The sequence below is a fragment of the Podarcis muralis genome, chromosome Z (assembly GCF_964188315.1).
Source record: "Podarcis muralis chromosome Z, rPodMur119.hap1.1, whole genome shotgun sequence".
Classification (NCBI taxonomy): domain Eukaryota; kingdom Metazoa; phylum Chordata; class Lepidosauria; order Squamata; family Lacertidae; genus Podarcis; species Podarcis muralis.
In genome coordinates this window covers 7,742,713-7,759,485 of record NC_135673.1, presented here as the reverse complement: position 1 = coordinate 7,759,485, position 16,773 = coordinate 7,742,713, and the positions used below count along the sequence as shown (strand labels likewise).

At 44.8% G+C, this 16,773-nt stretch overlaps 1 protein-coding gene across 1 annotated transcript in view; it reads left to right on the top strand.

Annotated features, from left to right (window-relative positions):
• Positions 1-16,773, top strand: part of PAPPA (pappalysin 1) — a 242,765-nt gene that overhangs the window by 212,892 nt on the left and 13,100 nt on the right. Inside the window, exons 20-21 of the mRNA XM_028715818.2 lie at positions 2,414-2,485; positions 8,019-8,117. Of these exons, the coding sequence (XP_028571651.2) occupies positions 2,414-2,485; positions 8,019-8,117 (171 nt within the window). The remainder of the gene's footprint in view (positions 1-2,413; positions 2,486-8,018; positions 8,118-16,773) is intronic.

Sequence of the window (16,773 nt, the reverse complement as noted above, 5' to 3'; positions counted from 1 at the left end):
TCAATTCCCATTAACAGAGGTGTCTGACAGGGTTGTATATTGGCTCCACTCCTGTTCAATTTGTTCATAAGTGACATGAGGACTCCCCTAATAGAGGCCCAAGAAAGGATTCATGCACCCCGCCTAGCACTTTACCGCTGCCCCTTGTTACTATATGCGGATGACGCAGCCATTCTTTCCTTTTCTAGAGTAGGTCTCAGGAGGGCCCTAAAATTTTTTGGATCATACTGTAACGCAAATTCCCTTACAATTAATTATGGGAAATCTAAGATCCTGATTTTCTCAAAGAGCCGGAAACTCCATAATTGGAGAATTGATGGGAGAGTCATCGAACAAGTCTATAGATTCCAATATTTGGGAGTTTGGTTACAACATAACCTCAGATGGAAGGCCCATGTAGCCTATGTTACAAATAGAGCCAAAGCTATCTCCTTGGCGATCTTGCGATTTTTCTTCACCGATGGGGCCCTTCATATCCCATCGGCGTTGAAAGTCTTCAAGGCCAAGGTGATTCCGACAATTGCTTATGCCATCTCAATCCGGGGGACTTTTGCCAACCTATCTCACCTGGAGGTCATTCAAAATCAGTTTTTAAGAGGGATATTGAAACTGCCCAACTGTGTAAGTAATACAGCGTTACGCATGGAACTCAATATTGTATCCCTGGAAAATGCTCTGTGGAAGCACATACTTTGTCACTGGTTATCTCTATGGCACAATCTCCCAAACTTGTACTTGATACAATGTATGTGGAGAGATGATTTCCAGAGCCCATGGGTAAAAAATTTACAGCTGAAAATAACGGCAATGGGAATCTCCCCATCCAAATTACTAGAGCAGGACATAGTCCCAGCTAAAAGAACAGTAACCTGTAAGCTAGAGGAGATGGACTTGCAGCAGAAAATGATCTTGGGCAATGGTACCTGCTCACCTCTAAATCTTGGTTTATTACCCCTCTTAAGGCTCCCAAACTATTTGAATTCCCTAACTTCCTCAGCTCATAGATATGCCTTTGTAAAGGCAAGATTCAACACCTTCCCATCGAACGTGCTGAGAAATAGATTCTCCAATGGACAGATATCACTCTTATGTGATTGTAATAGTGGGGCACCGGAATCGTTGCACCACATAATCTTTGACTGTGCTTTTCACTTACCGGCCAGGAGCAAGTTTCTTGCTCAATATCTTAAGGGAATTGCCGATGATACGATTGAAGCCAAACTGAGATATCTACTAACTGATGATGACCCCCTAAAATCACTCATGGTTGCCAGATTCCTGATCAGCGTCCTATCCCTAAAGAAGAGAAACGGTCTCCTGTGTGATTCGGATAACCCCTTTAAACCATGACCTATGTTTTAGGTGATATCACCATTGTTTTAAACCATGATCTATGTTTTAGGCGATATCCCCATTGATATCCCTGATATTTATTGTAATGTATGATGGTGGTTTCTGTTTTTGTATGATGGTGGTTTTTGTTTCTGTTTTGCTTCAATTATTGTTTGTCTTTTGTAAGTTTTGGCGATTTTAAATTTGGAGGTTTAAGTATAATATGTTGGTATGGGAAACTGTTGTGTAACGGGCCAATAGCCGTAATAAAGATCAATCAATCAATCAATTCACATTCTATGTTTGCCTCAAGGTGATTTTCAAATGTTCCATGAATGCAGCTATGGCATACACAAGCCTTTGACTTTCACAGAGCTCTTCAGTCACTCAAGCCTAGGAAGGATTTCATATTCTCCCATATTAGGTTCACTCATCATATGGTTAAAGATAAAGATCATAGAATCATAGAGTTGGAAGAGACCACAAGGGCCATCGAGTCCAACCCCCTGCCAAGCAGGAAACACCATCAGAGCACTCCTGACATATGGTTGTCAAGCCTCTGCTTAAAGACCTCATGAAATGGACTATATTTTTGTGTACACCTTTTTATCAGTACAGCAAAAATTTGCTTTTGTGTCTCATTTTTAAAGTTTGCATTTTTTAAAAAAGTAAAGTTTAGTTGTTGATTTATTTATTTTTAAGTTTCATTAAGTTTTAGTCTTTTTACTCTGATGAATAAAAATGATGTCCTGTATTAGTATGAGTATGTACTCAATAAATGTTTGCACTTAAAAAAATCCCAGGGTGCACACACACCCTAACGAAATGTGCTGTGCCATCTGTGGCTGTAGCTCAGTTGATAGAGCACCTGCTTTGTATGCAGACCACCGCAGGTTCAATCTCCAGGAACAGGGTTGCCATATTTAAAAAGTGAAAATCCGGACATGGTTTGGGGCACAGTTGTGAGCTTTTTAAAGTTTTGCCCATAGCTGTAATGAGCTAGATAGACCAGTGAGTCTGACTTGATATAAGACAGTTCCTTCTGTTCCTAATGTCTCCATGCTTCCTTTCCTCAATCTAGAACGTTGTCTGCACCGCTGAACTCAAGTGGTATCCTCATCCTGCACTGATCCACTGCATCAAGGGTTGTGAGGTGAGCATCCATGAGCCAACTCTTGCATATGTATTCTTGTGTGTGTTAAACCAAGCAATACTAAGAAGAGGAGGAGGAGGAGGAGTTTGGATTTGATATCCTGATTTATCACTACCCGAAGGAGTCTCAAAGCGGTTAACAACCTCCTTTCCCTTCCACCCCCACAACAAACACTCTGTGAGGTGAGTGGGGCTGAGAGACTTCAGAGAAGTGTGACTGGCCCAAGGTCACCCAGCAGCTGCATGTGGAGAAGCGGGGAATCAAACCCGGTTCACCAGATTACGAGTCCACTGCTCTTAACCACTACAACACGCTGGCTCACTAATTAATAAGATGCATCAGCTGATTGTGGAGTTTTGTGGATCCCCTTGAAGCATGCTCCACAATATCTCTGAAGGCAACCCCCCCCAAAAAAAAATGTAATCTGACCTTAAATGATGTCAAACTTTGCCTGCAAGGGGTTCGGGAGATAAGAATCTGACCCACTGGGCAGATCCAGCTCCCTATCCCTGTCCTAGCAAGAGGAATTCATTGTTCCTATTGAAACGCTGTTGGGTACACAGTGCATTTCGCATGAGGCTACCCTTGTATGTGATCCAGAAGCTGCAGTTATAGCAGAATGTGATGGCCAGGCAGCTCGCAGGAGCAAGCTACTGGGCACATGTTACTTGCCAGCTGAGAGAGCTGCACTGGTTGCCAGTTTGCTACTGGACCAAGTTCGAGCTCCTTGAGTTAGTTCCTTGTGTCTGAAATTGGAGATCAGGCATGGGGGTGAGGGAAGGAGCAGCTGCGGACATCAAATGGGTGGGGGGAGGAGAGAAAGCGGAGTCACTCCAGCACATGGTTTGAGGGGGAGGCGATGGGGATGGGGGACCATCAAGCTAGGGCAGCCAGTTGTGGCAGCCAGCAAAGTTGCATGTCCACTGTGGCTGCTACTGCTGCTTTCCTGCTGACTGAGAATAGCTGCTCCACCAGGGGAAAGTAGAGCCACAGTGCCTTGAAGTATGGGAGATCAGCTACCCTGTTCTCTGTCAGCGTGAGGGGAAGGCAGCGCCTTGCAATCAGCTGCCCTGGTCCCCCTCAGCATGAGGGAAGGCAGCTCGGATCAGCAGTGTTTTCGACAGAGATCATTGTGCAATATTGGCAGCGCCTTGAAATCGGCTGCTTTGCTTTCCCTCGCGCGAGGAGCACTATATTGCTGTGTATTGCTGGATCAAAATCGTTATCGTGATGTGATTTCAAAACCGATTTTGGCCAATATATTGAAAAATTGCACAGCGCTAAAACAGACCATAAAAATTGTGATATTACAATGCAAAAATGACAAAAAAATAGTTGGGGAGGTGGCAAGGGATGGGGCCGCAGACCCCCTAGTGCGTTCCACAAACCCCGAGAACTTCCTGGACCCCTAATTGGGAACTCCTGGTCTAGAGTTTAAGACATTCCTAATCCTACCTGGAGATGTCAAGGATTGAACCTAGGGCCTTCTGCATGCAAATCAGATGCTCTACCACTGAGCTATGACCATTTGCCTAATAATAAATTAAGACTCTGGCCTTCAGAGCTGATTTTAAATAAGAACATAGAGAGCTGCCATCCAATAAGTCAGACCATATAGCTCAGTATTGTGGCTCTCCAGGGTTTCAGATAGGAGGCATTCCAAGCCCTACCTGGAGATGCCAAGAGTTGGAACCTTCAGTGTGCAAAGCAGATGTTCCGCCATTGAGCTACAGCCTTTCCCCAAAATTCAGTGTCTTCAAAAACCTTAAACTCTTAAAAAATAACCCCCACTGTTTCTCTTTCCTTTATTACCTCTTCTCACCTTAGAGCTTTCTGGTGACACTTACATCACTCATTTCACACTTTTCCTTGAACTAAAAATTACCTGCAACAAATTCCAGTCCCCCCTTTAGAGAAAAGACCACGTATATAGGAAGCAGAGGATTGAAAAGAAAGGGAGGAAGAGATGAAAGAGAATCTTAATACCTATGATTAGAAGTTGTCTCACTGCTCCATTAATAGATCTGTGTTTACGCTTTGCACTTAACTCATCTCCTTGAAATTAGCTCACTCGCTCTTGAGGTGTGTATGTGCATACAGGCATAGTTTTGGCCAAGACGTGTTATTTTCACTCCCTGGTACAGCTACAAGATTTGATTAAGGGTATGTGTGTGAATTTTCCAGTAGGTCTCCTATGTTTGCTTAAAGTCATTGCAAAGCTAAAGAAAAGGGATGAGGGTGTGAAAGATGGAGCTCTGAGCAGCTTGGAGGAAGGCAAACAACAACCACACAACAATGTGCAATCAAAGGATGCCAAGGTGTACACATGTGAATGTATTCAAATGATCCTCCTAGCCAGTCTTCCCCAAGCTGCTGCCCTTCAGATGTTCTCAGACTACAACTTCCATCATCTGTGACCGTTGGTCATGCTGGCTGGGTGTTATAGGAGCTGTTGACTGACATCATCTGTAAGGAACCAGCGTGGAGAAGTCTGCTCCAAGCTCGTGGAAAGAGATCAGAAGTGATCTCCCTACTTCCCTTCTCTCTTCCTCTCCTTCCCTTTCAACTTAAGAAATTGTCCAACCATCAGACCATAGTTTCCCATTCCATCAAAGCACAGTAAAGTATGGTTTTTATAAAGCAAGCCATAGATTGCTTACAAACCAGGAGTCATATTCCAGGGTGTGGTCTGTAGAAACACATGAAATAACCACTTTAATGAAGCTAATCAGGCCTGGTTCTGGTAAGTTCCTGGTTGGATGACCGCTTCAGAACCACATGCTTGTCATCTTGGGAAGGTAGTGTAGAACGTAAAAATCATAATTTTACAATCATGTGTATTTGTGGGTTGGGTTGAAGGACTTGGACGTTTATCCTTGACAACAGGAGTATGCCCAAGACTGGAGTATGCCTGAGACCCCTTCTTCATTTATGAGCTTCTAGAAGGCATAATCCCCTTGAGATTATTCAGAAGTTCAATTTAGTTCAGAATCTGGCTGCTTGGATTCTGAATGTTTTAGCTAAGTGAAACTATATTATACCAACTCTGAAAGAATGACATTGGCTGCCTACTCGTCCCTGAGCCTGATTCAAGTGTTGATGTTAACCTTTAAAGCAGGGGTGGGAACCTATGGCTCCCAGAGACTGTTGGACTTCCATTCTAACTCAGGGGTAGAGCATCTGCATTGTGCGTAGAAGGTCCCATGGTTCAATTCCCCAATGGCATCGCCAGGTAGAGCTGTGTGAGAGGCCCTTCTCTGAAATCCTGGAGAGATGCTGCCAATCAGTGTAGGCAGTGCTGAGCAAGAAAATCCATTGGTCTGACTCAGCGTAAGCTTTCTCTGACCTCTGTTCCTGTCAGTCCAAGCCTGCAGGCCAAAGATGGTGGGAATTGGTGTGCAACAACAGCTGGAGGATCACAACTTCCCTATTCCTCCGTTAAGGTTCTAAAGGTCTCAGGACCTAGATACCTGAAGGAACACTTCTTCCTGTACCATCCTGTTTCTGCAGTAAGATCCTTAAATAAGGCCCTTCTCCGACAACCATCAGTTGGGGAAGCTTGGTTATGTATGCACAAAGGAGAGGATCTTTTCTGTGGTGGCATCCCGGCTTTGGCACACACTCCCTAGAATGGCTCTGTGATTCGTTTCATGCCATTATCTCAGGCATTTTAAGCTGGTTTCTAAAATATGCAGTGATGGTGGCTTTGAAGAAAGATTAAATGAATTAATGGCAGCAAAGGCTATCAATGGAAAATAACCATGCTGGTTATTTTCTCCCTGCACTGTTAGAGGCAGCAAACCTCTGAATGCCTGTTGCTGGGAATCACCAGTAGGGAAAGCACTGTTGCACTCAAGTCCTGCTTGTGAGCCTCTCAGAGGCATCTGGGTAACCCGTGTGAGAACACGATGCTGGACTAGATGGGCCTGTGGAAGAGTTTTGTTGCTGTTTCAGTTTCTCTTCTACTGTACAGTGGTACCTCGGGTTAAGAACTTAATTCATTCTGGAGGTCCATTCTTAACCTGAAACTGTTCTTAACCTGAAGCACCACTTTAGCTAATGGGGCCTCCCACTGCCGCTGCACTGCCACCGCACGATTTCTGTTCTCATCCTGAAGCAAAGTTCTTAACCCGAGGTACTGTTTTTGGGTTAGCAGAGTCTGTAACCTGAAGCGTCTGTAACCTGAAGCATCTGTAACCTGAAGCATATGTAACCCGAGGTACCACCGTGTTGTGTTGCTGTACGGTGCCCTAGAGTCTATCAATGAATAAAGAGGAATTTAGAAATTTGCAATGAGCAAGCTGACAGCTCTCCTGTCATGGTACTCAATGGAGGGCACTGATGCTCCCCTCTAGCCCCTCAAGGGCAGGTTTGCGTATGGAGAGAGGGGAATAACTGTGATTTAAAAACTTATGGGGTCTAAAATGTTTCACAGTGTCCCCTTGAAATATTTATGAGCTTGACCTTGGCTCCACAGAAAGGAAAGTGTGCCAAAATGTCCTCACTGATTGTTCTTCAGATGTCCCTATGTTTTATTTCTCCTGCTATTAAAAAACAAAACAAAACCCCACACAATTAATTAGCTGCAAACAAAACAAGGGCTGCTTTTAGCTCCCTACTTCATTTTCCAGAGACAGTTTCTTCTTCCGAAAGGACAGCGTGTGTCTCCATCTAGGATTAGCGGAACAGGAGAGCCCTAATGGTCACATAATGGGAACTGTGGGATGCAATTAAGTGACCCCCACCTGCAAAAACAGCAGCAGGCAGGACAGTTTCATGGGGAAACAATGAAATGGTGTGATTTTTGTGCAAGCAGCCAACTGTGTTGTAAGTGCGTGAGAAGAGCCCTGCTTCTGGATCAGGCCAAAGATCCATCTAGCCTAGCATTGTGTCCTCACTAGGTCAGCCAGGTGCCCCAATGAGATGCCTTGCAAGTAGGACCTGAGCACAACAGCGCTTTCCCCACCTTTGAATGCTAGTAAATGGCATTCAGAGGCATACTGCCTCCAACTTTGGACATGGAACATCATTATAGCTAGTAGTTATTGAAAGCCTGCTCCTCCTTGTATTTGTCCAATCCGCTTTACAAGCCACCCAAGTTGGTGGTCACCCACTGCATCTTGTGGGAGTGAATTGCACAGTTTAAGTATGTGCCATGCAAAAGTGGAATTTGGAAGTCAGAACCCATCAGCCATTCAAAGGCAACTTCAAGCCCTGCTTGGCTAGGTGTGGATTTACCTTTGTGGCACAGCATGCTGCATGTCACAGGAGAGGTGAAATGAATCACCGGTTGTAATAGTGACACCAGGTAATTGACCAATAGGCCTTGTCCATCAGCCAGAAGGCCTGCTGGGGGATAAGTGCCGTTGTGCCCAGGTCTTGTTTGTAGGCTTTCCATTGGGGCATCTAGTTGGCCACTGTGAGAGCAGGATGCCGGAGGAAGTGGGCTATTGGGCTGATCCAATATTGTTGTTGTTGTTGTTGTTGTTGTTGTTGTTGTTGTTGTTGTCTCAATTTGGCTTCTTTCTTTCAGCCTTTTATGGGAGACAACTATTGTGATGGGAACAATAACCGAGCCTTTTGCAACTATGATGGTGGGGACTGTTGTGCCTCAACAGTGAAGACTAAAAAGGTAAGCTGGCACCCTCCTGATTTTATTGCAGCCCCCATATGGAAGAAGAAGACTAGAGGGAAGTGTATTGCTGTTACTTCATTAGGGCAGTGTTAGGCAACCTGTGGCCCTCCAGGTGCTATGGAACAACAACTCACATCATATCCCTAGCCACTGGCTGTGCTGGCAGGGGCAGATAGGAGTTAAGAAGGCATCTCAAAGGCTACATGTTCCTCATCTCTGTGTTAGGGATGTCAGTGACAGATCTCCTGCAGATAGTCCTGTGTTCAAAGGCATAGCTTGCTTTGTTCAGATGTGCCAGAAAGTACTGGTACATTTGGGGATGTTTTGTTTCCTGTGGAACATGCTGCCACTCTTTTTACATTTTTTTTTCTTGTCTAGATGCTGGGCTTTAACTACCATGATGTGTTAGGAGAGCACCAATCAGAGTTAATATTTTAATGGGGTAAATTACTAGCTCAGTGGTAGAGTGACTGCTTCGCATGCATGTTGAGTCTCCAGCCTCTTCAGGTAGGGCTGGTGGTGTCCCCACTCTGGAACTCTGGAGAGTCACAGCTGCCAGTCAGTGTAGATAATGGTCTGACTCTGCATAAGGCAGCTTCCTATGTTCCTAGTAGGTAACTGGCTGATTTCTATCCTGACTCACTTCTGTTGAAATGGAAGAAGCGCTGCAACACTAGCATAGAACCTCTCCAAAGTGGAGGACACAGATCTGCCAGAAATTCTTAAAAATATTGGCCGTATTTAAACAATGAAATAAATGCACAAAGTATTGGACATTTGGTGTTTTTCTGCAAACACTGAGCAATTAGTACAAAGTCAACGTGTTCCCTGGCTAATTCCACTTGTAACAGTGAATCAAAATAGAGGTCAAAATGTACTGTCCAAGTAAAGTAACAAAGCTTTTGGTGAGATGTGAACACATCTGGAGCGGATAGCGGAGTAAAATTATCTATATCAAAATTTATCTACATCAGAGGTAGGCAACGTGGTGCCCTCTGTATCTTTTTGGACTGAAACTCCCATCATTTTTGGCTAATAGTTATGCTGGCCTGGCATGATAGGAGTAGGAAGCCAACAAAATCTTTAGGGCATTATACTGACTATTCCAAATCTGTATATTTGTTCCAAAACAATTGAATTGAATGAATGCAAGCACATTAGGAGAACAGAGAGCTGACATACTGAGCCATACTTTTAGTCCGTCTAGCTCAGGATAGTATACACTTATTAGCAGTGTTTCCGACAGGGGTCAGTCCCAGCCCTACCTTGAGATGCCCGGGATTGAACCTAGGACCTTCTGCATGCAAAGCAGATGTTCTGCCAACTAAGCTACAATTACCATTTATTGTTTGATGCTTTTTGTTCCTGCTTGGAAATTGTGATTCAGTTTATGCCCCTCTTTGTAATGTGTGTTGTTCTGTGGCTTCCAGGAGCTTGCAGGTACCTGTTGGGTATCGGAGTCAGACTCTTGGTCATTCAGACAGTGGGGCCCAGCCCTGAGAAGTATTTTCCTTTCTGTGATCAGGGGCGTCTTACCCATAGACATTAGTGGTGCAGGGCGCCAGAGTGCCAGATTTTGGAGGGCGCCACAGGCTGAGTGTCCGGGATGGAGAGTCAGGGTGCGCTCCCTTCCCTGATCTGGGGCAGCCCGCTCCTCTCCTCTCAGCCACCCATCGGAGCGTGCTGTGTCCGGCTCAGGGAAACCCCTTTGCGTCTGGCGGGTGCAATCGGGGGCAGGGGTGGCGTGGGGTGGGCATGTCTCTCCCACCCCTTTCTGGCCGCATCTCTGCCTGTGCGCCTCCCTGCGGAGTCTGCGAGTGGAGCAGGGAAGTGCCCTGTGCAATCCTGGCACCAAGCAAGGATGGGAGGCCTTCTGGGTTGCGATCCGGGCGCCTCTTACTTACGTGCAGCACCGAGCACGCGTCAGACCATGCGATGTAAACAAGCCGGACCGAAGTCCCCTCCCCCTTAAAAAAGATTGACAACTCTGGGAAATGGGGTGGGGGAGATATTTGCACCACGGTGCCGGATATGCTTAAGACGGCCCTGTCTGCAACCCTTGACTGTAAAGCAGATTCTTGCCATCGTTTGCTGAAATAGAGTAACCCCACTTCCATCCTTGCTTTGCCCTTTGAGGTACTTTGTTAGTGGAATGTTAAAATGGTACATTCCAAAAGGGGGAGGAGAATGAAAGGCAAGAGAAAGGAGGGTGTTATGTATCAAAATACTCTGACTGCTTTGTCTTCCAAGCATGATTATGCCACCTTCACAAAAACAAGTCTAGAATGAACTTGGATGTGAAGGCCAGGCTAAGGAAAGTGGAGAGGGAAATGAAAGGAAGGGCATGAGAGAGAAATTTGATAAAGTTTGCATATTTAAATATGAATCTGCCTAATTTGCACTTTCTGAAATAACATGCACACCAGAACACAGCCAACTTCCAAAATTTACACTTCTCCAAATTTTGCAATGCCGTTTCCCACCCCAATAATATGTGCAGAAATGCATATAACGAAAGTAAAATGTGCATAAAAGATACATACACTTGGGAAAACAAAGTAGAAAAATTCACTATAGCTGGGGAAATTGTCTTGCAAAAACGTGTCTATTAGACAAAATTGCATTAAAAATGTGTCTCTTAGGAGAAAATTGCAGTAAAATGCTGACAAATTTTCACAAGGACTTAAAAAAATAAATATTACAACCTGAAGTGGAGACCTGAACTTAACACTGGAAAACAGAGAAACTGAAATGGATGATTTGCCTATCCCTACCAGTTTGCAAAGGTTTTTCAAGACACACGCTCCTATGAACCAGGCAGGCTGTCTTACTAGTTCAGCAGGAAGGCAGTGTGTAGCCAGCCAGCAGAATGAACATGTTAATCTACTGAGCCGCTTGCCCTGCAATTGACCTGGGAGCGTCTTTGAGGCTCAACAAAGTGTTCCATCCAGCCTTTCCTAACTAATGGCAGGGAATGGGGCCTTCTTCTAGGGATCCAGAGGGGATAAGGTCCTCCATTAAGGACAAACAAAATCCTATTTCCTTTTAATGTCTGCGACCTCCTGACCCTCCCCAGATTCCCAGCTCCCTCATAGCTTGAATGCTTAGTGAAGCTTTCTACCTTCTTATTTTCTCCACTGCATAACAATTGTAAAGGGAGACAAATGCTTTAGAACAGCATAACTACACTGTTAAATTGAGCAAGCAGGCCAGCAATTGTGTTTGTGTGTGTGTATTGATGGTGGAGGCATTAACTGCATACCTCTAGGGTGATTGTCGACCAGAAAGGGTTGGATTTTGCAGACATATTTGCAAATCATTTGGTTCCTGTTTATTTATTGTATTTATTGGTTTTCTGCAAAGTTATAAGCAGAGCAGCTCTCTCTCTCTCTCTCTCTCTCTCTCTCTCTCTCTCAACATTTATTTGTATACTACCTAATCAAAAAGAATAAATAGATAAAAGACCTCTAAGCGGTTCAAATAAAATAATCTAAAACATCAAACTCTTAGAACAAGTGGACATAATAAAATTATCAAAATATAGATAAAATCAAAAGCTGAAATACATTGGGCAGCAACCAAAGGAATATAGCCCAGTTCTCTGCTAAAATGAATATCAGACAACTACATTTCAGTTTCACATCTAAACACAGATGTTGGAAAGTGTATGGTAACTAGGAGATGATATATTAGTTAGATATTATCCTTCCTTACTCAAGTTTGTGAGTACAGCAGAGTGCATCCCTTTGCAGCAGAATAGGAAGCTGTTGATTCAGCTGGTTACAGCCTTTTTGATGAAGCAACCAGAATGCCTTGGTGCAGCCTGGATTCTTCCAGGTATTTCCCCACTTTTATCCCACTTAAAACAATAACACAAAAAAAGTCTTTTTAGAATAAAATAGTGTTTACTTACAGATCACATTCAGTAGCAATCTGGAGGTACATTTGTGTGTGTATAGGATGATGGAGTCAAAAGCAGTGGTAGAAGATGCGTGATGAAGGCAAACGAGCAAGATGAAGTAAGAGAGGGGGAGAGAGAGAGAGAGAGAGAGAGAGAGAGAGAGAGAGAGAGGACCAGCCCTTCTTATAGTTACGCACATCTCACCCAGGAGGAGTGGCTCCTGCAGGTTTGACAGGAAGTTCTCCCTGTTGGATCCACATTCCACTGTGTGCCCATTCTAGCAAACAGGACTTTGCTGCTCTTTCTGGATATCCCTCAAAAGAGGAAGCCTGTTGTATCACCTCTGAATCCCAGTTGCTGGGAATTGCACATGGGGAGAGCACTTTTGCACTTGTGTCCCGCTTGTAGGCTTCCCATTGGGGCATCTAGTGGGCTGCTGTGAGCAGAGAATGCTAGACAAGATAGACCTTTGGCCTGATCCAGCAGCTAGACTATTCATATTCATATTCTTGTTTATGTTATTTGTGAATGGAAGGGGTCACCATCTTTCTCCCTAAAGGCTAGACGGTCACTGTGGCCACAATTCCTTATCAAATATTCCAGGATTCTCAACTCACCATGACATATCTTTCCACTGCAATGTTTTCTTCATAGGATTTCCTGCCCACCGCGAGTGGAGTTAGGGGAAAAAATTATAGGTTGTAATAGTGGACTGTTTTTTCATTACATTATTAAGATCCAGGGTAAGCATCACAGCACTTTTTTAAAAATGACTCAATTCTTTGCTTGTTTTTACATTGATGTGTGCCTCCTAAATATATATATATCACACACACACCCATCCTATTTCCATCATCCCTGACTCGCTAACTTAGAGATCTTGGAGCACAGCATCCTGGTAACATAAGGATGCTTGAATAATGCAGTCTTTGCAAATACATAGGAACATAAGAAGAAGCCTTATACTAAGTCAGACCATTGGTCCACTTAGTTTTGTCTACACTGACTGGCAGTAACTCACAAGGACCTCTCCCAGCCCTTCCTGGAGATGCTGAGGATTGAACCTGTGGCCTTCTGCATGCACAGCAGATGCTCTATTCCTGAGCTATGGTCCTTCCCCAATAGCCATTGGTCCTTCTAACTCCATGTAGTCTACAATGACAGGCAGCTCTCCAGGCTTCCATATCTTGGGTGAGAAACTGATAAAACAATAATGTTCTAGACAAAACACGGTGCCCTTCAGATGATGTTGGACTCCAGTTCCCATCGGCCTTAGCCAGCATGGTCAGTGGTCAGGGGTAGCGAGAGTTAGAATCCAACAATATCTGACGAGCTACCCCTGCTGTGCTGAAATATGTTTGTATTGGAGACACAGGCAGCCAACCACTACTGAGCTCTTCCTGTCTGGTGTATAATCTGGCTCTGTGTGTGTGTAACTTCTCTTGCTGGCTGAGAAAATCTGGATTGCTTTTGCTCACCTGCTCTCTCTTTTGTCAGGAGGTTCCATGGCTGGAGCGACCTCTCCTCACAGTCCACATCCGCGAATCATGAATAATGAGCTCATTCTAATTGCAAAAAGATGGGCCTCTGTTGCCTCTGCCAGAACCATTGCTTCCTTAAAGCAAGGATCAGGCCATGGAATTCCACAATATTGCCTCACTACAGACTGGGGGCGGGGGGGGAATATCGTAGCACATGGGCTTTTAGCGATTCCGTTATACATCAGATACACACAGAGTATCAAAGCAATTTGGAAAAAAAAGAAATGACCTACATGTTTATTTATTTATAAAAAGAGGCCATTTTAAGTTGTCAGTTCAACAGTCTTTTGGCTGATTTGCAAAACAGGTGCTGATCTTGGAAAGGAAGTGCACAGTTTAGAGAACCTGACACTGTTTTATCAGAAATGCACATAAACACAAATTGCAGTCTGTTTACAGCAGGACTGGGGCAAGCCTTTCTTCCATTGAGGGCTACATTCCCTTGGGAGTAATCGGTCAGGCAGATTACATGTTGGAAGTGTGCAAAGCCAGAGCAAAACAAGCAACGCTTTCTCTCTTCAGTCACCCTTCTTTGCTCTTTTTTTCTGATAGTGGAGGGACAGATCTCTATTGCTTGCAGAGGGTTTTCCTCTTTCCCTATTCTTTTCCCATCAGTCTACCTGTTCTGACCCCCCTCTCATCCATCCTTCCCTCTCTCTTTCTCTGGGCTCTCTCCCTACCCATGTGAACTGCAGGCTGACCACTCCTCCTTTAGCAAAAAAACAAAAATGGCCAGGGCCGATGGGATTTGACTCAAGCAGTCAACCTGACATGTTTGCATAGTGATAGTGAATACTTGGTAGTGAATACCTGGCAGAACCCAAAGTAAATTTATGGTTATAAGGCTTGGAGAATATGGTCATAGGTTCAGCAGTAGCTGGCAAGTGGGTGCTCACCTGGCCTCCTGTCACAGGCATCAGTGTGACTTACTGGTAGGAGGAGGATCAAGGCAGCAACAAGGGTCTGGTGCAAAGGCACCATTGGGAACACCAGGTCAGCTCCACCAGGACACTTGCCGTGCGTCAGCCTCACCCCTCCTTCCTCTTCCCAGAATGTTGCAGCAATACTGGTGATGGGAGCTCAGGCGATCACTCCCTTCTCTGCTGATTGCTACTTGCATAGGCATCTGGTTGGCTGCTGTGAGAACAGAGTGCTGGGCAAGGCCCTTTGGTCTGACCCAGCAGGGCTCTTCTGTTGTCCTGATACACAATAGCTAGGATCTAAAATAAATCATACTACAATATTTATTCTCACATGGATCCCTACAGGGGTGCCCAAACTTTTTTCAAAGAGGGCCAGATTTCATGAAGTGAGCATGCGTAAGGGCTGGCCAAAGTTGTTGACCTTTTTTTTTAGGATTGAGCTTTTGAGGGGATTTTACTCCAGGAAATAAACTGCCATAGGGGGCCAGATTAGGCCCCCGAAATGGACTTTGGGCATGCCTGTGGCCTACTAAATCTACTGACAATCAATGTCGTTCAGGATCCCACCCACCCCCAATATAGGAAAAAGAGGAAGAGAGAAAATTATCCAACAATTTTATGAATTTCATGGTGCAGAAATGTTCTGGGTCTTGCTTACCCTTAGAAATGCGTGATTTGTGAGCTATTATCTCTGCAATAGGCAGAGTCCACGTATTCTTATACCACAGCGAGATGTTTAAGTCCTGGAAATTCCACCTAATTCCAGCATCCACCTAAGAAGTCCCTTAGTTTGGAAACGTGCTGTTTCATTATCTCATAAGTTTAGAAGGTCAGTGTCAGGGAACTGCCATCAGTGCCGGAGGGAGAGAGCAAGCTCCAGAGGGATCCCAGAGAGCGTCCCGGGATTGGGAGAGGCAGCCCATCTTCTGTGGAAGGGAATCAGCTCAGCTCCAGTGGAGAAGGGGGGCAGATGGGGGAATCTGAGAGGTAGTCACATGACTCCTTGCCAGGGACCAGCGGGGGAAGGAAGGGTCCTCCGCTGCCTACGCCTTCCTTGCGCAGAAGGCTTCCGTGCAGGGAAAGTAGGAGGAGACTGGGCGTGAAAGAACTTCTTTGCTGGAAGAAGTTTAAGAAACGCCCACTGTCGGATTCTGCCAGCGATTGGGACAGCCACGGGTGAGTGGCTGTCCGGACAGAAAAGGTTCACTTAGCCAACCCAGCCAGGTGTGGGCACCGGCTTACGCACGAGCAACCCCTTGAACCATTACAGTCAGGTTGTGGGAAGGCTTGAGTGGGGCATTTATTTATTTGTTTGCTTGCTTGCTTTTGGTACTGTATTTCTTTAAAAAAAAAAATCCATCCAAAGTTTTGATGCCAGAGGGCATTCCCAACATAAGTTGAAGAATATTCTCCTATTGTCGCAACTATGCCAACAATTCTACGGTGCATTTGATATCCTGTCAGAAAGCTGCACAAGAGTACAATGCCACCCATGCAGAATTTTTAAACGACATTCCCTTAACGTAAGCTGAGGTAGATTTATAGAACTTAGAAGATGATGATTTATTAAATTTGTATACTGCCCTGTACCCACAGGTCTCAGGGCAGTTCGCAGGATAAAATCACAATATAAAACCACAAAATACATAATCAAAATAAAAACAAAAACAACCCAATCCCTGCCAAAACATTTTAAAAGGGCATTGGATGACAATCAACCAAAGTCCTGGTTAAAGAGAATTGTTCTTGACTGGCACCTAAAGCTGTGTAATAAAGGCACTGTGCAAGCCTTCCCCAGAAGAGCATTCCACAGATGGGGAGCCACTGCAGAGAAGGCCCTTTCTCATGTTGCCACCCTCCAGACCTCTCGTGGAGAAGGCACACAGATATATTGCAGTCCACTTAAGAGTCATTTCTTTTCAATTGTAGGTTCCTTCTCCCAGGTAAGCTTAAGACCTTCTAATGTTTAAAAAAGGTAAAGGACCCCTGGATGGTTAAGTCCAGTCAAATTCGACTATGTGGTATGGAACTCATCTCCACTTTCAGGCCGAGGGAGCCAGCGTTTGTCCACAGACAGCTTTCCGGGTCATGTGGCCAGCATGACTAAATCACTTCAGGTGCAACAGAACACTGTGATGAGTGGCAGAGCACACGGAAACACCATTTACCTTCCTGACACAGCAGTACCTATTTATCTACTTGTGCTGGTATGCTTTAGAAGTGGTAGGTTGGCAGAAGGTGGGACAGAGCAATGGGAGCTCACCCTGTTGCGCGGATTCGAACTGCCG